This window comes from Saccopteryx bilineata, chromosome 3, assembly GCF_036850765.1.
Source record: "Saccopteryx bilineata isolate mSacBil1 chromosome 3, mSacBil1_pri_phased_curated, whole genome shotgun sequence".
NCBI lineage: Eukaryota > Metazoa > Chordata > Mammalia > Chiroptera > Emballonuridae > Saccopteryx > Saccopteryx bilineata.
The window spans coordinates 164,526,900-164,543,429 of NC_089492.1; the positions used below are offsets into that span (position 1 = coordinate 164,526,900).

Genomic DNA, 16,530 nt, shown 5'->3' on the forward strand with positions numbered 1-16,530 from the left:
TCTGAAGTTGGAAACAGGGAGGCAGTCAGACAGACTCCTGCATGCTCCCGACCGGGATCCACCCAACATGCCCACCAGGGGGCGATGCTCTGCCCATCTGGGGCGTTGCTCTGTTGCAACCAGAGCTATTCTAGTGCCTGAGGCAGAGGCCATGGAGCCATCCTCAGCACCCGGGCCAACTTTGCTCCAATGGAGCCTTGGCTGCAGGAGGGGAAGAGAGAGACAGAGAGGAAGGAAGGGTGAGGGGTGGAGAAGCAGATGGGCACCTCTCCTGTGTGCCCTGGCCAGGAATCGAACCCGGGACTCCTGCACGCCAGGCCGATGCTCTACCACTGAGCCAACCGGCCAGGGTCCAATTGATTTATTAATTAAGCAATTTTATCTTACTAACTTTACAAAAGTGGCAAAGAGCTGATTAATTAGTAGATTGGCCACTCTGTCTTTAATGACTTTTTTTTTTTTCCAAAAGATGCTTGGGGAACATGTTGATAATAGGGTTAATTCATGTATTCATTCATCCCTGATTACCCATAATCATTGTCTAGAGCTGTCCAGTTGTACAACTTCTCATTCCTGCTCTATTATTTCCCAGCTGATTATATGCCACTTAAACATCTCTGCATCACAGAATAATATTAGCACCAAACACGACCCTGGCCTCTAGCCTAATGTTCTTGTTTCATAGTCAAGGAAAATTAGGCCTAAAAAGTTTTAGTAACTTGCTTAAGGTTGCCTGAAGTCTATGGCTAGACCCCCTAGCTCCCAACATTTGAAATCTATGCCTTTTCTTCTATACTATACTTTGTTATACAATTTTCGAAATATTCTTATGATCATAGTTCTTTTTTGCTTGTTCTTTTACTCTGAATTATCATATTTCTTTCTGTAAATTCTCCTTAAGTTGAAGTATACATTTTACTTAAACTGTTATTCGTACACTTAGTTGAGCTGCTATAGGTTAGAACAGGGTATCTCTTTTTTTTTTTTTTTTTTTTTACAGTGACAGAGAGAGACAGACAGGAACAGAGAGAGATGAGAAGCATCAATCATCAGTTTCTTGTTGCAACACCTTAGTTGTTCATTGATTGCTCTCTCATATGTGCCTTGACTGTGGGCCTTCAGCAGACCGAGTAACCCCTTGCTTGAGGTGAGCCTTGCTCAAACCAGATGAGCCCGCGCTCAAGCTGGCGACCTCGGGTCTCGAACCTGGGTCCACTGCATCCCATTCCGACACTCTATCCACTGCACCACCACCTGGTCAGGCAGGGGTATCTCTTTTGATCCTACAGTTGAACCTACAATCAAACCATATGTACATATTTTCGAGGATATTATCTTTTTTTCCCCAGAGTTACTGACCTGGAACTGATTTGTTTAACTCTCCATCCAACCCTAAGATTCACTGAAATTATAGAAAATAGAATTTATGCAATGCATAGCCTGTCTCTTGAGAAGATTTTGTTGAGCTTTGCTTTCATTAGTTTGTATTGTGAACATAATAGGGATTTTCCCAAAACATAAAGTTTTATTATTAGATATTCTCTTCTGTACTACACATGTGCCTCTTTCTCTCCTTCTGACATCGCAGTTTTGGTAAAATACCAGCCCCCTTTTTCTCTATTGAAAAAACTGTTTCGGCCCTAGCCAGTTGGCTCAGTGGTAGAGCGTCGGCCTGGCGTACAGAAGTCCCGGGTTCTATTCCTGGCCAGGGCACACAGGAGAAGCGCCCATCTGCTTCTCCACCCCTCCCCCTCTTCTTCCTCTCTGTCTCTCTCTTTCCCTCCCGCAGCTGAGGCTCCATTGGAGCAAAGATAGCCCGGGCGCTGGGGATGGCTCCTTGGCCTCTGCCCCAGGCGCTAGAGTGGCTCTGGTCGCAACAGAGTGGCGCCCCGGAGGGGCAGAGCATCGCCCCCTGGTGGGCGTGCCGGGTGGATCCCAGTCAGGCGCATGCGGGAGTCTGTCTGTCTCTCCCTGTTTCCAGCTTCAAAAAAATACAAAAAAAAAAAAAAAAAAAGAAACTGTTTCATAGATGGTCCAAAGTAGTTTCTTCCTTAATTCATATTAGACAAGCTCTGCTCTTGATTCCAAGACTTCAAGATTCTGAGAAATTCAATGTGGGTGCACTGCCAGCTGCCAATGCTTCAAGTTGTGAAGTACTCACTTCCTTTGACTGTTCTAGTCAGCAGTTCTCATGCTTAAGCCCGACCATGGTGGCACAGTGGACAGAGCATCAGCCTAGGATGCTGTGCTTGCTCCCAGGTTTGAAACCCTGAGGTCTCCAGCTTGAGTGCAGGCTCACCAGCTTGAGCGCAGAGTTGCCAACTTGAGTATGGGATCATCAACATGATCCCATGGTTGGCTTGAAGCCCAAGGTCGCAGGCTTGAGCAAGGGGTCACTGGCTCAGCTGGAGCCCCCAGTCAAGGCACATATGAGAAAGCAATCAATGAATAACTAAAGTGCCACTACTACAATGCCTCTCATCATTCTCCCTTTCTGTCTCTGTCTCTCTTACCTTAAAAAACAACAGCAACAAAAAACAGCACCTGTGGAACTTAAGTAACAATGTAGATTCACAGGCCTTATAGATTCTGAAGTTAGAGTTCCTCAGGTCTGCAGCTCGTACAGTAAAAGTCAGTGGCTTCTCCATTGCTGACCTGAGCTAACCACACACATGTGATTTCATTTAAGCATCCAATAACTCCACTAGGTAAACATTGTAATCTTTATTTCGTGTAAAAGGGGACTGAGACTCAGAGAGGTTAGGTGAGTTGCCAATTTAAGTGAATTGCCTTGTTAAAGGCATGATTTCTTTTTATTACTTCCACCAGTCCCACTAAAGGGTTTGGTGGGAGGAAAAGGGGGGTCTAGATGTCTTGGTGAAAATTATTTGTTGAGTCCATTTTATTTTTTCAACAAATATGAATGTTTAATGTGGAAGCCCTGGGGGTATGGGCTGAGCAGAACGGACAGTCCTTACTCTTAGGAAAGTGATCTCTTATTATAGGAGGACATAAAGCAAATACTTATATAAGTTTGCTTTTTTTTTTTTTTTTTTAATGTTTCCATTGATTGAGAGAAACAGGAAGGGAAAGAGAGAAAGAGAGAAAGAAAGAAGCATCAACTCATTGTTCTATTTAGTTCCATTTAGTTGTGCACTCATTAGTGGCTTCTTGTATGTGCTCTGACTGGGGAGATAAACCACAACCTTGGTACACCAGGATTGATGCTTGATCCACTGAGCATTCTGGCCAGGGCGTACGTAAGTATGTTTGATTGAAATTCTGATTGTATTATTTATTTCTTCTGTGTTCCTAGGTGCCAATTTCTTATCCAATAGTTGAAAACTGACTGATGATAATTAATAGAACTGTGGAATCCATGATAGTCAGTTTGTCATGGATAATAAGGCAGGTCTTAATTTTTTTCTCAACAGTGTAAGTATCCTTGTTTATTACAGGGGCCACTGAAAGTTAGAGCATGAAGCTATGTGGCCCAAGTAAAGACAACAAAACCGGTGCCTTAAGTCCAAGATTTGTAGTGATGGTGCTGCCACCAAATATCTGTGGGAGTGTGGGCAAGTTTCTTACTCTCCTTGGGCCCTAGTTTTCTTGTCTATAAGACAAGAGCATAATTGCAGGTCTCTGAGGTTGCTTCCTGCTCTGGGGTGTCTCTGAGTCTGTGATGGACCTGACATGTAGGAAAGGGGGTTTAGGAACTGAGGCCAAGGCCAGACCTGGCCCCTGATGATGTATGTTTCCTGCAGGAACACCATGCTGAGCCTTTACCTTGAGAATGCAGAGCTGAAAGAGCAGATGGGAGAAGCCATGTCTGATGGATGGGAGATGGAGGAGGACAAGGAGAAGGGCGAGGCAATGGGGGAAACTGTGGTGGCCAAAGGGGATCTGAGTGAGAAGAGCCTTCAGGCTGAGTTCAGAAAGCTCCAGGGAAAACTGAAGAATGCCCACAACATCATCAACCTCCTCAAAGAGCAGCTGGTGCTGAGCAGCAAGGAAGGGAATAGTAAGCTTAGTCCAGAGCTCCCTGTGCACCTGGCCAGGGAGATCGACAGGATGAACACAGAGCTGGACCGTTCTCCTGGGGAGCACCACGGCCAAGAAGAAGAGCTAGTGAGCATTAGGCCTCACCCCAGACCCCAGAGCCTTGACCTTGGGGCTGCCCTCACAGTGGATGCACACCGAGTAAGTGTGGGAATGAAAGTTCTTTCGACAAGGGTGGAGAGGTCAGTTTCTACTTTGAGCAGTCTGCCTTGTGGGTCAGGAGGTACTGAGGGGAGGACTCCTTGGCACCACAAACAGTGGTCACACTATTCCTCACATATTCAGCCTTTAGAATGGCTTTTACTACATTTCAGAAATAGTTCTCAAGCAGTTCATGTTCTGTAAATACATCTTGAGTGCTTACTTTTCTAGTAACACACTAGGTAGGCAACAAGAAGACCCAGCCTGTGTCCTCAGGCAGCCAGTGTAGAGGGAGTTGGCACCATGCCAGGTCACTTCAGCAGCATGCCCTGTAGGGACGCGGGGGTTCTCAGGCAGCCAACAGTGGTGTGTAATGATATCTGTTCCTTATCACTGCCATTGTCATCAAGCTCATCACAGGCGCCTGTTCCTGGGTCTCAGAGGGGTTATCAGGGTCCTTTTTAAGGGGAGGGTTAGAGAGGACAGTGGGGCAGGGATGTGGAGAGAGATGAGTGGAGATTCCTATCCCTTCTCTTCCCAAACGTTGAGCAAACATTCCCTGAGAGCCCTCCGCAGACTCGATTGGCACTGTGCTGTGTGCCATCGATACAGAGATGAATGAAACACCATCCAGCGCTCCAGGTGCTATACCTGGAAAGCAAGTCACTGCCAAATGACATGAGCAGTGCTGTGACAGACACGTGCGTCAAGTCCACAGGGCTTAGAAGGGGAAGTGGCCGTCACTGCCTGGGGGATGGCCTCAGACTGTCTTGGTCCCTTCACTTCCCTGTGCCGGCCCCCTTCCACAGCTGGACAGCCAACCCCAGGCCTGCAGCCCTGGGATTCAGTCAGAATTCAGCCTCCCGGGACCCATCAAGCAGCTGCGCTCCCAGCTGGCACAATGCAAGCAGCGCTATCAAGATCTCCAGGAGAAGCTGCTGATCTCAGAAGCCACTGTGTTTTCCCAGGCCAACCAGCTGGAGAAGTACAGAGTCATGTTCAGTAAGTCTGTCTCCTCCCTGGGAAGCTACATGCTTTGCAGAAAAGCTTCACTTTTCTTCCTGGCCTCAAAATGCACTTGATCCTGGATCCAGCATGGTGCTGGATGGGGGAAAGGGATATTTCTCTTTGACTTGTGAACAACAGAGAGGAACGGAGGGATGAAGGAGTGTGCAGTGAGTGTATGGGGGGGAAGTGGCTTATGCCTGGGGTTTGTAATGTCTGCTGTCTTCAGTAAATTGCCTTACCTCACTCACCACGTATTAATTGTCTCTTTCTTGCTCCTGTTTGCACCACATCAGATTCTGCAAAACTATGTCAATCATTGTTGGTCTAGAATCGGTGCTTCCCAATAGAACTAACTCTCTGAGGTGATGGAAGTGTTCTGTCTCTATCACATGGGGTTATTGAAGTGTGGCTAGTTTAAATCGGGAATTTTAAGTTTTATTTAACTGTAATTAATTTAATATAAAATCGTCACAAGTGGTTAGGAGCTACCTTATTGGACAGTGCAGATCTGGATGACTTGGGATTCTAAATTACGTAGTTGAGCTCCATGATACGGGACTTGCTAGCTTCACTGGAGCTTCTAGAGATGAGGGGAGGCAATGCATGACTAAAGAAGCCTGGTCCCAACTAAGTTTAGGTTATCTGTAGGTGAGATCATCAGCGGCAAACACAGGCTCACCCTGGCAGAGGAAGTCCTGCTGCCTGGAGAGGGCGGGCACTCTACCACATGAGTCCAAAGAAGCATCTTTGTCCCACCCTGGATCTGACATCCTGTCCCCAAGGGCCAGTGGATGTGCCAGAGTCTATGAGAAGCTCAGACACTCTACAGCACCCTCTGTCTCTCCCGAGCAGGTGAACCCCTGGTGAAGCAGGACAGCAAGCAGGTCCAGGTGGGCCTCCAGGACCTGGGCTACGAGACCTGTGGTCGCAGTGAGAATGAGGCTGAGCGGGAGGAGAACACCAGCCCTGGTATGATTACACGTGCAGGCTGTCTTCCCTCCCCACATTCAGCTTTAACGTCTGGGTGCTACTCGCCCATCCCACACCTAATGAGGCGGAGGGGTGAAGGACTGTTGTAGACTGAAGGGGACACAGGACCAGAGAGGGACAGGAAATTCAGAGGAAAACTTGCCCAAGATGAGGATGAGTGTGAGTTTGAATTTCTATAGCATTCTGTTATTAAAGCAAACACTATTCTATCCAACTGATTTTTATAGAAAAAAAATTACCAAGGCTTACTTATTAATTAAAAGAGCAAATAAGCTTTTGGGAATATACAAACCATAAGTTAACAAATTGTTTCTTTATTATAAAAGAACTTTGACTGTAAGGATGCCCACCAAATTGAAATTAAGAAGAGGGTAAAAATGCTCAGTGACACAGAGGGTGGCCACACCTGATTTGCAGGGCAGTTATGAGGATAAGGAAGCCTGTATTTGAGCGCTATTCCAGTGCCAGGGCTGAAGAAAGTCTTGCTTTAAGTGTTTCTCTTGTAATTACTGTCCTTATTACCAAACCTGCCTCTGCTGGAAGGCAGAGGCTATGGCAGCATGCCCAGCTTTATTTAGGAAGATGTCTTTGTCTTTTCTCAGAGTGCGAGGAGCACAGCAGCCCCAGGGGGACAGTTTTCATGGAGGGGTTGTGCTCTCAGCAGGAGTGCCTGGACTCGACAGGCGCTAGCCCCCCTGGGAAGAAGCCCTTGGAAAGCCAGCTGGGGAAGCAGGAGGTGTTCCAGGCATATGGAAAATCAGAAGACATCTCTGTCCTCCATAAGAACATCAAAGACCTAAAGGCCCAGCTGCAGACTGCCAACAAGATCATTCAAAACCTCAAGAGCCGGGTCCGGTCTCTCTCGGTCACAAGTGATTACTCGTCTAGTTTGGAGAGGCCCCGCAAGCTAAAGGCTGTTAACACCCTCGAGGGGTCATCACCTCATAGTGTCACTGACGAGGATGAGGGGTGGCTGTCTGATGGCACTGGAGCTTTCTATCCCCCAGGGCTTCAGGCTAAAAAGGATCTGGAAAGTCTGATCCAAAGAGTGTCCCAGCTGGAGGCCCAGCTCCCAAAAACTGGACTGGAAGGGAAGCTGACTGAAGAGCTGAGGTCCGCCTCATGGCCTGGGTAAGACGTGCATTCTTTGGACCCTTAATAGACTGATGGTGTTTGAGTTTGTGCTTGAAGCAGGGTAGCAAGGCAGCTGAAAGTGAAAACCCATTGGGGCATTTATTTCGGTGGTCGACCTAGGTTTGCAGAAAGGGCAGGGGGCAGCCAGCAGGGCATTGGATGGGTGGCCCCATCTGGGAGAGGCAGGTCTCTGGGATTGCCTCCTAGAAATATAGTAGGAAAGTAACAGTAGCCACAGTAGTTAGACTGTCTGGGTTTGAGTCCTGGCTCTGGCACTCAAAAGCTGCATAACTTATTTAGTCTTTCTGAGCCTATTTTTTACATATTAAGTGAGGGTAATAAAAGAACTTATCTCAAAGAGTGGCTATTAGGTTTAAATGAGTTAATACAAGTACTTATAATAATGCCTAGCACACATTAAGCTCTCAATACCCTTTGCCATTGTCATCATTGTTCTTTATATTTTATGTTTAGAAACACTGGGTAGACATCCATCTCAGTGTCCATCCCAGTTATCTGTGCTGAGTAACAAATCACCCCGAACATAAACAGTGATTTGTGTGGTCTGACTGGGCTCAGCTGGCTCTCGCGTGTGGGGGTGTCTCTCACGTGGCTGGAGTCATCTAGAAGGTCTGGCTGGCTGGACACAGCGTCCTCATTGATGTGCCTGGTGACTGTGCTCCTTCGCTTCTCTTTTTCTCCATGTGGCTTTTTTTCCAGGGCCTCTCCTGGCTTGGGCTTCTCATAGGATCATGGTCTCAGGGTGGTTTCATTCCTGTGTGGCAGCTGACTTCCAAGAGACAGAAAGTGGGATTTGCCAGGCCAGTTAAGGGCTTCTCTGCACTTGGCACAGTGTCACTTCCGCTCTATTATTTTGGTCAAAGTGGTCACAGAGCCCAGTCAGATTCAAGGGGATGGAGAGTAGCCTCTACCTGCTGATGGAAGATCAGCCAGGCCTCACTGCACAAGAGCAAAGGAACGGGAGCTTGTGTGATGGCCACCTTTGCAATGCAGTGGACATTATATGGATGGTCTTAGAAACAGAAGATATGAAAGGTCCTGTGCAGACTTAGGATTAAGTGATTCTACTCAATTTGTTTTTAGTATTTATTCAGTATATACTCTATAAATACATAGTAAATATATACCTAGTATTTATTATCACTGTGAGTCTATTATCCTGGTGCTGTAAGGGGTGTAAAATATTATGGCTGTCTTTCGCCCACAGAAATTAGGATTCATATTTGGACACGTGGGTAACATATGTGAAGTGATGGAAGAACGGGCATAAGTTGTTTGATGCAGTCATTTCTCAGAGCAGGATTTACTGCTAAATACCTCCTGTGGTTTATGTGCCAGAATTCCACTTGGGGGAGATCCTAGAGATGTTCTTACAGAAATCTCCATGGAAGCCCCAATAACTTATCATTCACTCTTTTCCATTCTCACTCTTTCCTCTTCTTCCCTGATCTAGGAAATATGACTCCCTGATCCAGGATCAGGCCCGAGAACTATCCTACTTACGCCAGACAATACGAGAAGGGAGAGGTATCTGTTATCTTCTCACCCAGCACGCAAAAGATACAGTAAAATTTTTTGAGGACCTCCTAAGGAGCAATGACATAGACTACTACCTGGGGCAGAGCTTCCGGGAGCAGCTTGCCCAGGGAAGCCAGCTGACAGACAGGCTCATCAGCAAACTCAGTACCAGTAAGTTGGCCACAGGGCTTTGGAATAGGCTCAGTTGCTCTCACACACTCTCAGGCCCAGATGGTTGGCACATCTTCATAGCAGCCTTTTAACCCAGCATCTGGCTTCCACTTCATTCCTGGGGCCATTGCAGAGTCAGGCCTGTAAGAGTAAGTAGCGGGTTAAGTACCCAAGAGGAACACACAGGGTTAGAGTGGCCCCATGATTAGCATGGTAGAAGCATCATCATTCATGTGACCTGTAGGGAAGGAGGCTCATCCATCCAGTGCTAAGGAGAGGGAGGGAGGTGAGATCAGAGGACCTTGCTGTAGTAAAAAGAGCTCTGAACTTAGAACTGCAAGACCCATGCTCTAGCCTGGATGTTGCTATGAACTTGCTCTGGGCAAATGACTTACCTTTTTTTAAAAAAAAATTTTATTTATTTATTTCAGAGACAGAGCGAGAGTCAGAGAGAGGGATGGACAGGGACAGGCAGACAGGAATGGAAAGAGATGAGAAGCATCAATCATTAGTTTTTCGTTGTGACACCTTAGTTGTTCATTGATTGCTTTCTCATATGTGCCTTGACTGTGGGCCTTCAGCAGACCGAGTAACCCCTTGCTCGAGTCAGCGACCTTGGGTCCAAGCTGGTGAACTTTGCTCAAACCAGATGAGCCCACGCTCAAGCTGGCGACCTCGGGGGTCTCGAACCTGGGTCCTTCCTCATCCCAGTCCGAAGCTCTATCCACTGCACCACTGCCTGGTCAGGCCAAATGACTTACCTTTTTGGTGTCTGTTTTGTCATTGATTGCATGGAATCATACATGAATGTAATTAAAATATAGTAAAGCATCATGCTCTTTTGGACATATTTGAGGCATGGTTTATCATAGTATCAGCCTAGCAATGTTGGTTATTATTTTATAAATGTTTATTTATTGATTTTAGAGAGAGAAGAAGGGAGGTAGGGAGGAAGGGAGGGAAGAGGGACCGAGAAAGAGAAACATTGATTTGTTGTTCCACTTATTTATGCATTGACTGGTTGATTCTTGTATGTGCCCTAACTGGTGATTGAACCTGCAACCTTAGTATATCAGGATGATGCTCTAAAGCCAACTGAGCTAGCCAGCCTGGGCAGGAATGTTGGTTATTAGTGGAGCTCTTTGCTTAGAGAGAATTTCCTGAGTGCTGCAGGATCAGTCTTTGAGCCGACCACGCCACATCTGGTCGCAGGTGCCGAGGTGGGACAGGGTCTAGCCATCTCAGAGCAAGTCTAGGTTCTGCATGAAAGCCATGAAGGGACACACAGCTGTACACTGGGAGTCAGTGTATGGCATGCTCGGAGGCTGAATTATTCTAGAGGGAAGCTGGGCAAGTGCCCTTTAAACGTTTCCACTTTGATTTAGGGCAGAGGAAGTCATAGTGATCACCAGGCCAACCTGTGGGTCTCTTCTCTAAAGACACAATCTGAGGCCTCCTAGAATAGCTCTTCCATATAGCCTGGGCACACATAAAGTAATCATTATTCTGCATGCAAATAGGCTCCTGTGTTTACAATGTGTGAAGTAGGACCTGTTTAATTTTTTTGTTTGGTTTTTTTTTTGCATTTTTCTGAAGCTGGAAACAGGGAGAGACAGTCAGACAGACTCCCGCATGCGCCCGACCGGGATCCACCCGGCACGCCCACCATGGGGCGAAGCTCTGCCCACCAGGGGGCGATGCTCTGCCTATCCTGGGCGTCGCCATGTTTCGACCAGAGCCACTCTAGCGCCTGGGGCAGAGGCCACAGAGCCATCCCCAGCGCCCGGGCCATCTTTGCTCCAATGGAGCCCTGGCTGTGGGAGGGGAAGAGAGAGACAGAGAGGCGGAGCGGAGGGGTGGAGAAGCAAATGGGCGCTTCTCCTATGTGCCCTGGCCGGGAATCGAACCTGGGTCCTCTGTAATTTTTTGACTGTTTCTTTTCTTTGGCTTGCAGAGGATCATAAAATTGAGAAAGATCAAGCTGAACTCGAGCCCCTGGCCCTCAGGTAATTCAAGTAGGATCTGGTGGAGGGGTCAGGAGCCAGGCCCAAGGGATTAAGCATGGCTGTGGCTTCATGAATGGGGGAATGGGGTGCAAATTGCTGATTTTAATCAATTTATTCATGGAACAATTTACTGTTGTTGCATTTATTTATTTATTTATTTATTTATTTATTTACAGGGACAGAGAGAGAGTCAGAGAGAGGGATAGACAGGGACAGACAGGCAGGAATGGAGAGAGATGAGAAGCATCAATCATCAGTTTTTCATTGCGACACTTTAGTTGTTCATTGATTGCTTTCTCACATGTGCCTTGACCTCAGGCCTTCAGCAGACCAACTAACCCCTTGCTTGAGCCAGCGACCTTGGGTCCAAGCTGGTGAGCTTTTTTGCTCAAGACAGATGAGCCCACACTCAAGCTGGCAACCTCAGGGTCTCAAACCTGGGTCTTCCACATCCCAGTCCGATGCTCTATCCACTGCACCACCGCCTGGTCTGGCTTTACTGTTGTTTTTAACCTAATTCTTTACTCTCTTTTGATATAATTCTGTTGATTTCTATTTGCATATTTATTCTCCAAGCTTGGTAACATGGAGTCAGTCTGTTTAAAAGTGAACTAAGCAAGGGTCCTCTCTGCTTCCCTTCTGTGTGTTTCTCTTTTTAAAATTGAATTTATTGGGGTGACATTGGTTCACAAAATCATACAAGTTTCAAGTGTGCAACTCAATAGAACATCACCTGCACACCGTATCATGTTGGCAACATCTCTTTCCCCTGTGTGTTTAAAGACCAGGGTATACTTTTTGCCCAGTTGGCTTACATCGGTTGAGTTGGCAGTTAGTTTATAGCCACCCAATTCCTTTGGGGAAAAAAATGAATTAAGTTACAGTTCCTGGTGAAAATGACCTGACATTGCAGTCCCCTAAGAAACTACAGTGACTTAGAAACCAGTTTTTGAAGAGTCACTGCATGTAGCCTTATAGTGTACAATAGAATATTGTTGTAGCCACTAGTTCGAGCTACTTTGTGTCACAAGTGTGCTTTAGACCAGTGGTCCCTAACCCCAGGCCACGGACCAGTACCAGTCCGTGGGCCATTTGGTACCGGTCTATAGAGAAAGAATAAATAACTTACATTATTTCCGTTTTATTTATACTTAAGTCTGAACGATGTTTTATTTTTTAAAAAAATGACCAGATTCCTTCTGTTACATCCATCTAAGACTCACTCTTGATGCTTGTCTCAGTCACGTGATACATTTATCTGTCCCACCCTAAAGGCCGGTCTGTGAAAATATTTTCTGACATTAAACCAGTCCATGGCCCAAAAAAGATTGGGGACCACTGCTTTAGAGCACATAGTGATTCTCAAAATATCCGTGGTGAAAGACATAATGTTTTCATTTTTGCTTTTGTTTTCATTTCTGATCCATCGCAGACAGGCATGGCCCATACCTCAGTCATCCAAGTGATCTTCCTTACTGTGCTCTTGGATGTTGATGCAATGTTGCATTGCTCTGTGTTTCCCAAAGCTTATCTTCCACTTCCATACTGACCTGTTGGGAGATGGGTTACCGGAAGTTTCAGGCTGCAGCTGTCGTGGGGACCTTACTTTAGACAGCAGTGCCTTGGAGGGCTCTTAGAGTCCCTGCTGGTCCCCAGCATATCATGTGCCCAGGCGCTGGGCAGCTATTGCTTCCCTCCCTCTGCACCACACCTGCTCCCACCCCTAATCAGAGATGGGTTATTTTGATTACTCTCTGCAGGAAGGGCCCCCTTGACTTCTGTGTATTGCTCAAGTGCCTCAGCCAGGGACCTTGATTTCACCTGTTGTCCCCCCGCACCCCTCTAGGCTCAGCAGGGAGCTGCAGGAGAAGGAGAAAGTGATCGAAGTCCTGCAGGCCAAGCTGGATGCCCGGTCCCTCACGCCGTCCAGTAGCCACGCCTTGTCTGACTCCCAGCGCTCCCCCAGCAGCTCCTCCTTCCTGTCTGATGAGCTGGAAGCCTGCTCCGACATGGACATGGCCAGCGAGTACACACCCTATGAAGAGAAGAAGGCTTCGCCTTGCCACCCAGGTAATCTCCCCTTTCCGAGTGGTACTAGCTTTATCTAGGCTGAGAGGAGACCTCCATCACCAGGACTTCTAGACCTACCCTGGTGTGGATGACACTGAACATGGCTCTGGGACCAAGTGCCAAGCATAGGCCCCAGCAGGTCAAGGTCTTTGCTCTGCTTCTGACTCTTCCAGTTACCCTGTCCCCAGGTCTCCACCAGCATCATGTACATGCTGTTAGACCCAAGGGGAGAATGGGAAGATAATGTGGACTTTCGTCCCCACTGCCTCATGACCATAGAATCTATCTGCTGACCTCCTTTGTGATAGGTCATCTGATGCTCTGGTTAGCTGCACCCCCGAGCATGGCATCCCACTGGTGCTGCCAGTTGTGCCAGATATGACCGGAGGTGCCATATTCATGGTCTCAGGGTGCTGGGCCCAGTGTCACCTCTAAGGTGGCTTGCCTTACTGTATGAAAGAAAAGGATCCCTCCTTGCCCACAGTGCTTGTGCTTGGTGCTGTCTTGAAAGCAGGGCTTTGCCCTGGTGCCCTGTTTAAATGGAAGGCCAGGTCCCAATTCTCTGTGGAACATCAAACATTTTCTATTATTCATGGGTTTTGTAGACTCCATCCATCACCCCTGTCATCCTGCTGTACTGTCTTCTAAACCATCATCCACCACTGCACCTCAGGCGGTTAAGGCCGAACCCAGCAGCAGCCCTGCCAGCTCGCCTGCCTCCCGGCACCTCCCCCAGGAGGCTGGCCAGGCCCATCCAGGTATGCGACCATCAGCGGACAGGAGCCTTATCGCTCTTCCCCAGCTGCCTGTTTGACTTTTCTTCAGGGACAGATGTTTTCACTGTTAGGAGCTTATTTGCATCAAACCTGAGACAAAAAGAAGAAACCATTCCTAATTCATTAATTGTGTTGTCTCTTCTTTGTTTTAAATATTTTAGAAAAATAAGTAATCCACAACAGACTTGGAGCTGCATACAAATTTTGACAAGTAGTTGGCCTAATCATTTTTAAATAAACATTTTCATTTCTTTCTCTCATTTCACCCTGGGGAGCAAAGTGGCAAAATCCTTTCCCAGGATCAAAGTAGTCAAAGAACAACAACAAAAAATTCACAACTGCTCCCCAGTACACATCACCCATTCATTATATTTGCTCCGCAGCCTCTGCAGCAGGTGGGGCTACTTGCATTCCGGCTGAGGTGGCCCCAGGACCATCAGACAAGGTTCCCTTCCTATTGCGCTATTGTTCAGGATTTATGAATGGGTGGGCAGTCCTTGATCCATACATGTGTGTATCCTGGGGCCAGCCAGAGGGGTACATTTCACTTACCTGCTTCAGGGTAGTCGCCAAGGGTGCACTGTTTAATCACAAGTCTGCACCAGCCGTGACAGGAAGAGGGCAAAGCTTGTCTTGGCTCCCTAACCCCCAACTTTCCCTGGCCACTGTCTTCAGTGTGGTCTGTGAGGAGGTCAGATTGTGTAGAGTTGCCCCCAGAAAGCACAGCACTTCCTTCTGTTGCTTCCTGATGACCAGTCAGCTAAGATCTTAAGGAGAAAAATGTGGTCAAGTTACTGAGCCTCACACAGTGAGCAGCAGCTGCACCAGGAACTCATGGAGAGCTGCTCATCTGCGTAAGTGCTCTGGGCTCAAGCAGAGTAGAAGGCCAAGGGTTTTACAATCAGAATGCTTCCCTGAAGGGTGCCTGGGCCTGGCAAAGTGTACTCATTTAAATACTATCTTCTTGCCTTGGCCAGATAGCTCAGTTGGTTAGAGCATCTCCCAATAGGCAAAGGTGGCCAGTTCGATCCCTGGTCAGGGCACATACAGAAACAGATCAGTGTTCTCTCTCTTTCTTTCTCTCTCGCCTTCCCTCTTTTTCTACCTCGCTCTCCCTCTCTCCCTTCCTCTCTCTCTCAAATGAATAAATAAGGTGTTTTTCTGTTTGTTTGTTTTGTTTTAATGAAGGCATTCTTAAAAAAAAAAAGAAAAATAATTTTTCCCACGTGATACAAATACCCAGACATGTTTGTAAACTATACTGTCCAAGTCACTTTGAGGACACCTCTGTTTTTCATCTGGTGAATGAACGTTTTGATTTCAGATTCTAAAATCTGTTTACATCAGTCTTGAATTACATGTATTAATAACACAAGTTTTCCCATAGCCTTAGTGTACTCTTGCCCTCCTCAGGGTGAGCCCTAATGCTTTCAGGGAAAGGGGTTCTCAGTGTAGGAACAGTCTTGTCAATAAGAAGAACTGGCACATGCTAGGAGCAGCACCCAGGGGCTCCAGGAAGCATTCAGACACAGCTCTCCTGACCTGCCCGTGGCCAGGATGGCTGGGACAGGCTGCAGCAGCCTGGCTATGGTAATGCCATTTGCCTTCTGTAGCCACTTGTTTTCAAGCTGAGCACGGACTGTGTGCAGGATGGCCCTGGCAGGGGATGGGGGAAGGGGGTGGCCAGGCCAGCCTCTTGGGGGTAGTGCTCCCCCTAGGCCATGGCAGTGATCACTCCTAGCCATCCCAGGCAGCGCCACTTTGAATGATGGCCACTCCCCAAGGAGACAGGTGGTTGAGGAATAGTTTTATCTCCTCTGTCTTACCCATTCCTTTTTCTTCCTTTCTCTCTAATGATGTGTCTACTTTCTCCCTAACTTTCTGTTTCTAGGCCTTCACTTTTCCTCTGTACCCACGCTGGTTAGCCTCCCCCAGGCACCATTGCCCTCAGCTCCACCCAGCTTCCTGCCTTTTGGCTCCACTGGCCCTTCCCTCCTTGGCTGCTGCGAGGCCCCAGTGGTCTCCTTGGCCGAGGCTCAGCAGGAGCTGCAGATGCTGCAGAAGCAGTTAGGAGAAAGTGAGCACTTCCGCTGCATTTGTGTGCTTGCTAGCAATCCCCCAGCCCCCACTCCCTGTGTTGTTCTGCATGGCTGTGGCTTGATGGCAGAGTTTGGGGGGAACAATAGGGATACACGTCACCTGTAGATGGATGATGGCAGGACAGCTCTGCTTGCTTTTCTTTTTTTTTTAAATGTATCGACTGTTAACTTTCTGGTGTGTGTCTCATTGGTTACAGGCATATGCATTCACCAGGTGCTGTCCAACAGCTGACAGTGTGTAATACACCCGGTGTGCCGAAAGCCTGACAGCCTGGTGACATGCTGGAGGGCAGGGCGTGGGAGGGAGCTTTGGGTGAAGTGGCCATGGCAAAGATGGCCGTGTTCAGTGGGATTCTTCCCATGTCTATTTCCTGCTATGAAATGCTTTTAATCAAGGTCAGATCCTAACCTCCTCAGGTGAGGGCCATAAAGGGTGGTGACATAGGGATTCAGAAGGGGGTGACAGCCCTTCTTCCTATTGCACAGGTTCATTTCTGCCCCGGACAGGTGGCAGATGGGCAGTTAGAAACAGATACA

The 16,530-nt window shown here is 47.5% G+C and overlaps 1 protein-coding gene across 15 annotated transcripts in view; it reads left to right on the forward strand.

The window, feature by feature from the left end:
- The window catches only part of PDE4DIP (phosphodiesterase 4D interacting protein), a 201,226-nt gene that overhangs the window by 162,896 nt on the left and 21,800 nt on the right, over nt 1-16,530 (forward strand). For 11 of the 15 annotated variants that reach the window (XR_010730380.1, XM_066268147.1, XM_066268148.1 and 8 more), the window contains 9 exons: nt 3,765-4,200; nt 5,010-5,202; nt 6,061-6,177; nt 6,801-7,329; nt 8,807-9,042; nt 10,997-11,048; nt 12,895-13,118; nt 13,724-13,876; nt 15,786-15,971. Coding sequence is in view for 14 of the 15 variants with exons in the window: in XM_066268147.1 (XP_066124244.1) it covers nt 3,765-4,200; nt 5,010-5,202; nt 6,061-6,177; nt 6,801-7,329; nt 8,807-9,042; nt 10,997-11,048; nt 12,895-13,118; nt 13,724-13,876; nt 15,786-15,971 (2,126 nt within the window). In the remaining variant the exon portion in view is untranslated. The remainder of the gene's footprint in view (nt 1-3,764; nt 4,201-5,009; nt 5,203-6,060; nt 6,178-6,800; nt 7,330-8,806; nt 9,043-10,996; nt 11,049-12,894; nt 13,119-13,723; nt 13,877-15,785; nt 15,972-16,530) is intronic. The other 4 variants (XM_066268149.1, XM_066268153.1, XM_066268142.1 and 1 more) reach the window with 1 other exon arrangement.